The sequence below is a fragment of the Glycine soja genome, chromosome 16 (assembly GCF_004193775.1).
Source record: "Glycine soja cultivar W05 chromosome 16, ASM419377v2, whole genome shotgun sequence".
NCBI classification, from domain to species: domain Eukaryota; kingdom Viridiplantae; phylum Streptophyta; class Magnoliopsida; order Fabales; family Fabaceae; genus Glycine; species Glycine soja.
Window position 1 is genome coordinate 14625288 of NC_041017.1, and position 10572 is coordinate 14635859.

The 10572-nt window shown below is 29.6% G+C and overlaps 1 protein-coding gene across 1 annotated transcript; it reads right to left on the bottom strand.

Annotated features, from left to right (window-relative positions):
• Positions 1 to 3249: 3249 nt before the first annotated feature.
• Positions 3250 to 5900, bottom strand: LOC114391270 (60S ribosomal protein L13a-4). Its single transcript, XM_028352347.1, has 4 exons — positions 5530 to 5900; positions 4360 to 4476; positions 4147 to 4234; positions 3250 to 3799 (listed from the first exon to the last, which is right to left on the bottom strand). The coding sequence occupies exons 1-4, from the start codon at positions 5799 to 5801 to the stop codon at positions 3656 to 3658; spliced, it is 621 nt and encodes a 206-aa protein (XP_028208148.1). The 5' UTR covers positions 5802 to 5900; the 3' UTR covers positions 3250 to 3655.
• Positions 5901 to 10572: the final 4672 nt, after the last annotated feature.

The window sequence follows — 10572 nt, forward strand, 5'->3', positions numbered from 1 at the left end:
AACACATAACATAAAAATACAAGAAAACAAAATTTATAAATAAGTTTAATTACATTATATATTTAATGACTGTATTTGTTCTTAGTGAATAAAAAAACTATATTAATTCTCAATTCAATAAAAACCTGCATTGATTCTTAAAAAAATCATAAGGAAATGTTTTTATGAATAAATAGAGACAAATAAATATATACTTTATTAGATGAAAAATTTGTAAAAAAATATTATTTTTTAATAATTTTAATAATTAATTCAGAAAATCAAATCAATCAAATGATCTAATTGATTGATTAAAATTAAAAAATTAATTGTCATAAAAAATGATAAAGATATCATATTTATTAAGATGTTAACGTGAAAAAAATAATATTTAAAGAAAAAAACAATATCTAAAAAAATTACTATTAATGATTATCAATTGATTTTAACTATAAATAAATAAATTACTCAAAGAAAAGTTTAGATCAGTAATCTCATTCATTGACGAAATTTTGGTTTCAATAAATTAGATCATGATCTTATTTTTAATATAAAAAAAATACTTTAATTACTTTTACCATTGTATACATGAATATAACTAATCATTTTAATCTATTAAATAATGATGCTATTTGACTAAAAAGAAAATTAATATGCAAAATTAAGATTTAAAGAAGAATTAATATACAAAAAATATAATATTAATGATTATCAATTAATTTTCAATATAAAATAAGTAAAGTTTTACCATGGAGATTTTACGGTGAAAATTATTATGTAATCCTTGCATATGATTTTATATATTGAGATATTAAAATGTAATACATTTATTACATTTACATAGTACACACAAAAAAAACTTTTAAATTAGAGATATTATATTAACAATTTTACATTATAAATATAAAAATCTATAATACCTTTATCCTCTTAAATTTACCGTTATATACTTTTGTAGTTAGATCCTTAATTATTTTTAATTTCCTATTTTAGATGAGTATTAACATATATAAATTATCGGAAGGGTGATAAAGGTTGTATACTTAGATTTATTTTAGAAAGTCATGTTTTTTTAGATTGTTATTATGAACAATTTGGATATTGACGATGATTAGTCCTCGAATCACACTGTATTATTGAGAGAGAGGTTTACTTTGATACTTTTCTGATTTTTTATTTCTTGACGGTTTTCACAATATGGCATTTCATATAGTGACACTTCACTTAATATCCTTGTTAGTTAGAATCATTTGTAACATCCTTAATTGTCAACGGATCACACAGCACGACACTTCACACGGTGACTTTTCAACATATTTTGTTCCCACTCACGTTTTCTAGAAAACTTTTCAAAATATCACTCATTTCATAACTATTTCAAGCCAAACACGATTAACTATAAAGTTCTTACATGATAGACTACCAAAAAGTAAATGCATTTTGTTGGTATAAATAATACTAATTAAATCAACACGAGACTTTTCAACGTGTTTTGTCCTTACTCACATTTTCTTTAAAATATTACTCATCTAATAATTACTTCAAACTAAACACGTTTAACTATGAAATTCTTATGTGATGGACAACCAAAAAGTAAATGCATTTTGTTGGGATAAGTAATACTAATTAATTTTTTTAAGTCATTCTCAACTATACAATTTCATAGCTATACAGCCTTCAGAAGCATCTTTTTCTAGTGTGATTCGTCTAAGTGTTACAAAAGTATAAAAAGTTAATTTTTTTCAATTTTATATATATATATATATATATATATATATATATATATATATATATATATATATATATATATATATATATATATTGCATTAATCCATGTTTATATCAATTTGTCACACAGGTGACCATACTAAAAAAAATCTATCGGGATAATTTTTTTATAATCATTGATCTTTTATGTTAAAAGACTCTTAGTTAAACTTTTATATGAACAATGTTTAAATTTCTTTTATATAAAAATATCCTTTATTTTTTAATTTAAAAATATAAAAAATTATATTTTTTTAAACTATTATATATTTTATTTATGTTGTACTAATCTATATTTATATTTTTCCATTGTACGGATATTCATGTTAGACTAACCATTTGAGTGATTTTTATTTAATCATTATTTTTTATATCAATAGACTTAGTATAATTTTAATGTATACAATTTACATATGACTTTTATATATATATATATATATATATATATATATATATATATATATATATTATGCTAATTCCTATTGTGTCCACCTATCATGCGTATAACCATATTAGGATAAATATATTGAGATGGTTTTTTTTTTTATGTTAAGAGACTCTATAAATTATATTCTTTTTTTAAGATTATATTCTTTCAAACTATTATATATTCTATTAGTTAATTTTATTAAATTGTGTATTTTAAAACAAAAATAAGTTTTTTTATCAAACATAAAAAAGTCTTTAATCCTATTAAATAAAGATATTTTAAAAATAATCTTATTAAATAAGAAAAAGTTAGTTTACTTTTACTTAAGGAATGAATTTGTTTAAATTAAAAAAAAATTTAAAATAAACACTTTTAAAGAAGAAGATAAAATTTGCTTCTTAAAAATATAGAAAATTACTTATTTCAAGTTAAAACAGTTTACACAAACACATCCGAAAATAAGAAAACTGCTTATTTTGTTTAAAAAAACACTTATTTTAATAAGCAAAGCTTAAACAAACATATTCATATTTGATACCAAACACGTGATTTTTGTTACATATAATAAATACCAGACTGAGTATTATTTTTTTTATAAAAATAATAATTGTAAGAGTAACTACAAGATTTTTTTATAAAAATAATAGTTGTATGAGTAGCTATAAAACAAGTATACTCAAATAACTTTATAACATACTAGTGCAAATAAAGCACTTCGTGGTTGACTTAAAAGTTAATTATATATAATTGGGTGTAACTTATTTGAAAAAGATATAACTTGTTATTAAAAGTTAAGATAAAATAATATAATGGCTCGTTCCGTTTATAATAGTTATAAATTATAAAGTTTACTTCATGAGATTTTACTTATAAATTTGGACCATTTAATTATGTAAAAACAAATCAAGTAAAATTTATCATATTTTTACGAGACATCTATGTCTATTTTTACAATTAAATGAAAAATTAAATCTAAATAAAAACACCCAAATCCTTTGTTGGTCAAAAAACTAGTTTCTATTAAGATACGATTGTTATTATCAGAAACAACTGAAACAAAATTTGGAAAATAATTACTCAGTAGAAAGACGTCAACTGTGATTGTGAACATCATTGATTCAAGGCAATGGAAGTTTTCTTGATGAGATGACATAAATAAAATTTCTACAAAGCCCAGTTAAATAAAAACAGCTTCCAAAGTTATCAGATATCAAATCTATGATATGATGATCCAATAACCTATGAAGCACGGACACCTCAGCCCTTTGTCGTGTCCGATGTCCGACCCACGTCCGTGTCAGTGTCCAACACGGACACAACACCCATACTACGTTCAATATTTTGGACATTACAGGTGTCAACGTGTCCGTGTCCGGTGTCCGTATCGGTGTCAATACTTCATAGCCAATAACAAGCAAAACTGAAAGGTAGTTTCAATTGGGTATAAGTTGCATAAAAAAATTTTAAAACATAGACTACTCAGTACTTGACTGGAGCAAGAATATCAAGTTGGGAACCGAGCTTGTCTTCAGCAACCTTCTCGGCTTTCACCCTTAATTTGTTGAGCTGCTTCTTTCTCTCATAAACCAATTGTGCCTTTTCCTTTCTCTTCTTTTCTAGCTCCTGTTAGCAATAAAACAATTACTCACATCAGCAAACACATCTATTTATTCCCTTTCCATTTGGAAAGCAAAAAAAAAAAAAAAAATCCAAAATTTTCCAACAATCTAATTTTCCCTTGAAGATTGAACAAGGGAAAAACAATTTTTCAGGTTTGCACAAACATAATGATACTAAATAATAAATACTAATATACAAAACAAAAATATGCATACAGTCTTCACAATTGACGGAAAGAAATTAGACGAGATCATATTAGAAATATGATGACTACTTATAGAAATTGCACATTTGAAATATTAGTAGTACCATGTGAACAGCTAGCAGAAGCTCGAAAAGTAAGAACTTACCCTGATGGTATCATAGTAGCTCCATCCAACTTCAGATGACAACCTGCCCAGTATGCAGTACTTGTGTCCTTTCTGAAGTCTCAACACCCTGATTTCATTTTTCATTGATTAGTTCAATATTCACAAGAGGAAAAAACAACTCAAATAATTTATAGATTAAACATTAAATATTACCATTAAAAACAGTTCAGGAAAAGATAAAAGAACACTTACTTCAGAGCATCTGGAACAACCATTCTCTTTATCTTGTCATATGGAGGAGGAATTCCCTCATAAACCTTCAAACGAGCGAGAGCGGCTTCCCCACGCTTTGTCTTGTGTGGTATCATTCTACAGAAACAGAAATTTCAGAACCTTCCCTTCCCACAACAAATTAAATCCATCCTACCTTCAGATAGATATAGTATACAAAAATTCTTCAATCAATCTCACCACAAAGAACACATTTCATACTAAAAACCCCTAAACCAATTACCAACCACAATCGCAACCAGGTTTCAAAATGAAACTCAACATTAAACAAATCATAACAGTAAACTCCATTTCACACTCTAATAGCCTAAACCATTCACCAACCGCAATCACAACATCTTGAAACTCAACATTTCAAAGAAAAAAAAATTGAAACTCACAGTAAAACAAGACAGGTGTCCTCTTATATATCTTATGTATCGAGAACAAATGAAAAAAAAAATCCTTTTTTTGGTTCCCAAACCTATATTCAAAACATTGTAACCTTTTCTGTCAGACATTAAATTTGGGGCACCTTTCTCATCGAGAATTCAAAACTTAATTTGCCTAGTTATAAGAAACTAGCTCCTTACCCAGACTCAATCCTACTTGAGACAAGATATTAAAAGTGGGCATTTCTTTCAGCAAGATTTCAAACGTGAAACTTAATTTGCCAAGCTTTAGGAAACTAGCCCCTTACCCGAGACCCAATTCTATTCTATTTGTAGGACATCAAATTTAAGATAAATGCTAACCAATGCCCTTAAGGCATCAGTTAAAGGAACTAAAAGAATAAAATTTAAGAAATTTTTTTATTGGGATGCGTAAAATTGTAATGTCATGATTTTTTTTATGCTCTGATGTGATTTTCACACTAAATAATTCTCATTTTAGTTCCTTGACCAGTGTCATAAGGATATTCGTTAGCAAGAACCTAAGTTTAAACACGTCCCCTAAAAGGAATTCAAATTCTGTTACGCAAGTAGTCAGAAACTAGTCCCTTACCCAATAATTAACAACCTAAACTCACTTTCGACGTAAACATTAATTGTCTAAATTACGAACGAGAACAACAACGAAAAAAAACAACAACATTGTTATATATAAGTATTGTGAGAAAGGAAAAAAAGAACAAAGAAAAGAAAAACAGACCCACGAACGGTGCGCCAGAAGATCTTGGAGGGTGCGCGGAAGTGGATGGGGCCGTGGGAAGGCTTGGTGTTCATGCGTTTGCGGAGGAACCTCAAGTACTTCATTTTCTGCCTCACCAGACCACCGGAGATGCAAATCTCTTCGCATCGCACGACCACCACTTTTTGTCCGTTCAGCAGCTCCTTTGCCACAATCGAGGCGAGCCGACCCAGCATGTGGTGCCGGGCGTCCACCACCACGCGCTTCGCGCAGATCCCCGAACCTGACACCATCTTCTCTTCTCTTTCTTTTGCCAAGCACAAAAACCCTACTTCTCTTGCTTTGTTGGGGTTGAGGGTTGGGGATACGAGAAGTATGATATTTTGGATCGTGGGTTGGGATATGAGAAGTATGGTTTTTGGGACATGGGTTGGGCTATTTGGGACAAGTCCAACTTACCCAACCCGTGCCTTTTATTTTATTTTATTTTATTTTTAGGATAAATAATTATTTTTATTTTTAATGTGTATGAAAATATAAAATTTAAATTTTAAAAGTGTAAAAAATATGATAAATATATTCTTCATTAAATTTCGTCCGTCACCGCTAATAAAATAGTCTACGTGAAAAATAAAGATAAATTTGTCACTGAAATCATAGTCAACGTACGCATAAGGGCATATTTGTCAGATAAATGTGTCCATAAAAGATGAAAATATAAAATTTAGTCACCAAAAGTATAAAAAGTGACAAATATATTTAAATGTTAATAGTAGATTGTGACTAATTATTATAATTTGAAAAAAAAATATAATGATTGTGATATTTTTTTTAACAAACTCAAATTAAATCGAGTTTAGAAGAAAAAAAATACTCTTTTTATGAATTATAAATAATTTTTTCACACTCTCATGCTGGTGAAAGGTTCAAGTAAAAAAAAAAAATACTTATTGTAAAGTATTATAGTTAAATTAGGTCCATGAATAATTTTTAGGAAAAAATGCAATTACAATGACACTTTTAATTTGTAAAAAACACTCATCTCCTTTGGAATGATTTTTTTAAGGTTATGATTTTTTAAATGATCAATCATATAAAAAATAATTGTGTATGATTTAAAAGAAATTAAAAATCCACAAACTTTTATTATAATTTGTAATTTGATGTCATTGCAAATACTAATAGACATTCATATTTTATTATGAAAAATTTATAAAAAAAATTAAATGAATAGTATTTGATTAAACAAAAACAATGATTTTCTTATCATTTTACAGTAAAATTTCTTTTTTTTTCTATATTGATAGCATTTATTCAAGAGTTAACAACCAAATGATTGATTTTTTTAGTTAAAGAAAAGTAAGAAGAATTCGCCAAAGCAATAAAAATTCACTTCTAGTGGTAATATTTTATGCATGTCTCAACCGTTGAGCTTAAAAATTATATAACGGAAACAGACACTTACTAATGCGAGATAGCTCTCCCAAAATTTTGTCACAGTCATTATAAATTTTTCAAAATTATAATAATTAGTCACGATCTATTATTAACGTTCGGATATATTTGTTCCACTTTTTATACTTTTGAGGACTAAATTTTGCATTTTCATCTTTTAGGGGCGTATTTGTCTGTGGTGTGAGAAGATGAAAAGTCAAAAAAATATTATGACAAATATGTTCCTATGTTGATAATTAGAGATAGTCACGTTGACAATCATTTTAGTGACAAATTTGTCCCTCTGTGTCACGTAGGCTATTTTATTAACGGTGACAGACGAAAGTTAACGGCCGGATATATTTGTTGCACTTTTTACACTTTTATGGACTAAATTTTGTATTTTCATCTTTCAAGAATATATTTGTCAGTGAATTACACATTCAGGGACAAAAGTGACTATTTGTCTTTATTTTTATATATTTACACTCTTTTGTTTAGACTTCAGCGGTTCATGTTGAGGATTTTACTTCTTGCATGTCCTCTTTTCTACTTGTACCCCCCTAACATAATATTAAAGCAACATTCATCAAGAGATTTTAGCTATTAGAAGGTGTTGGAGAGGACTACGACAAAACAACTCTAACGGAGAGGACACAACCTTCCTCCAAACATTAATGAAGTTGGGACTCAGAAAAAGGGTGTGTCAACTGATTTAGGAGAAATATGCTGAGAAAAAAAAAAGTTATAATATGTGAAGGATAATCTGGGGATATTTTAAATTTGGGGAGTGCAGGAAGCAAAAAAGAAATTGCAGGAAATAAAAGCCTCATGTTGATTATGTTATTCGGTTTTATTTGAGACTTGATACATGAATGGGCCTTCTTATACCCATGTCTTGGGAGTTGGTGCACCAACATTATTGCTTGTGCACCCAGCAATATTTTCTAATTCTGTAAATGCCCCTGCGTCTTCTTCTTCGTTTTAAAGTTATTGTTTAAGCTTTTTTTTTTCATTTACGGTTCACTTGGTTCGCTTTCTCGTTTGCTTTCTCCTTTTGATGTTGGTTTTTCATTGTTGAGAGAGGTGCTACTTTGGTGGAGATGGAACTGTTATGGGTCAATGGTAATTGTTGCAGGGGTTGGTTCGTCGTTGGAGGTACACCAAGTACGCGCTGTTGCTGGGTGAGTGAGTTGATCCGTATGTGTAATTTCAACATATGGATCAAGTTGATCTGTATAAACCATATGGATCAAGTTGATTCGTATGGTTTACAGATTTTGAATTTTGTAAAAATTGTTTAAAGTTTAATTTTTTGTTTAATTATTAATATGTTTGTATGTAAATTTGTAAAAAAAAATTATTTGTCATATGTGGATTTGAAATAATTCGTATGTAGATTCATATAGGGTTTTCGTTTTTAATATATATGATTATGAATTGTAGTGTTTATAAAATGGTATGTAGTAAGAGATTATGTATAGTTTTGTATGATATTATATGAATAGTGCGGTTAGGTATTGTATGTTTGTCATGTGGAAATTTTTGATTTGTTGTTAAGATGGATGAAGATCAATGGATGTATGACAGAATAATGTTTGAAAAAGTTGATATGGATGATGAAAATGAATAAGAATGTGGTGTGAATGAACAACATGTTGATTGTTCGGATGCGTTCAATACTTCTTAGGTAATAATCTTTATTATTGTTATTAAATTGATAAAATGAATGTCCCTTTGAAGACTAAAATTGTTTGGGTTGCGTTGTAGGTGTTTGTTATCCGAGATGATGTTTTGTAGTGGGCTCGATTAGTTGCTCATGAAAACGGATTTGTGACGGTGATTATGAGGTAAGACACAAACATTGGTATTAGAGGAAGGACCTCATTTGTGTTAATTGGTTGTGACATGAGTGGTCAGTATAGGTCTAGGAAGAAAGATTTTGTTAGAAGAGATACTGGGAGTAGGAAATGTGGGTGTCTCTTCAAGCTTCATGGGAAACCAGTAGTTGAAGGACAAGGTTGGATGCTGAAGTTGATGTGTGGGAGTCATAATCTAGAATTAGCGAAGTCATTAGTTGGACATCCATATGTTGGGCGATTGACTAAGGATGAAAAGACAATTATTACTGATATGACAAAGTCAATGGTCAAACCAAGAAACATTCTGCTAATGTTGAAGGAGCACAATGCCAATAGTTGTACAACAATCAAGCAAATATACAATGCAAGAAGTGCATACCGTTCTTCCATTAGAGGAAGTGATACTGAAATGCAACATCTAATGAAGCTTCTTGAACGGGATCAATATATTCATTGGCATATATTAAAGAATGAAGATGTGGTACGTGATATCTTTTGGTGTCACCCTGATGCAGTGAAGTTATGCAATGCATGTAATTTGGTGTTTTTATAGATAGCACCTACAAAATAAATAGGTACAAACTCTCACTACTTGACTTTGTTGGTGTGACACCAACGGGGATGACATTTTCTGCTGGTTTTGCATATCTGAAGGGTGAGCGTGTTAATAATGTGGTATGGGCTTTAGAACGATTTTGAGGTTTTTTTTTATAAGACGTGATGCCCTTCCTGGAGTTATTGTGACTGATAGAGACCTAGCATTGATGAATGCAGTGAAAACTGTATTCCCTGAGTGTACAAACTTGTTGTGCAAGTTTCACATTGACAAGAATGTCAAGGTAAAATGTAAATCCTTAATTGGTCAAAAAAATGCTTGGGAATATGTGATGGATGCTTGGGGAAGTTTGATTGATTGTCCTTCAGAAAATCAGTTCGATGATTACCTTAAGAAGTTTGAAATTGCTTGTTCACCTTGGCCAATGTTTGTTGCAAGGCTAATGAAATATGGATAATCCCCCACAAGGAAAAAATTGTTACAACCTAGACGAATAAGGTGATGCACTTAGGAAACACAACAACAAACAAGTATGAAAATGTTCAAGTTTTTCTATTCAAATTTGATGAATAGATGGATTTTAATTATTGTATTTGTTTATTGTTTTTTGTGTATTTCAAATGTAGGGTTGAATCTGCTCATTGGGCTTTAAAAAGATTATTACAGGATAGCCTTGGAGACTTATGTAGTGTTTGAGATGCCATGAACAACATGATCACGCTGCAACATACTGAAATTAAAGCATCCTTTGAAACAAGTACACATGTGGTTGGACATGTTTTTAAAGTTGCCTTATACAAGAGGCTTCTTGCCATGGTTTCAAGGTATGCTTTAAATCATATTGATGCTGAGTTTGAGCATGTACATTATGTTGGCAAGAATCTTTCTTGTTGTGGTTGTGTCATGAGAACTACGCACAGTCTTCCTTGTGCATGTGAGCTATCTAAATATGTTCTTGGTAGCATCCCACTAGATTAAATCCATATGTTTTGGAGGAGACTAAGTTTTTTAGACCAAGGGTTATCTGAGCCCCAAGTGACCATAAAGGAAGAGATGAAAATCATATCTAAGCGATTTGAGGAACTTGATGTTTGTGGTAAAGTAACTCTAAAGAGTAAACTTCAGGAAATTGCATACCATGATCAAAACTCTATGTGTCCTCCTCCAGAAAAGGTCAACACTAAAGGTGCACAAAAGAAACCCATGAATAGA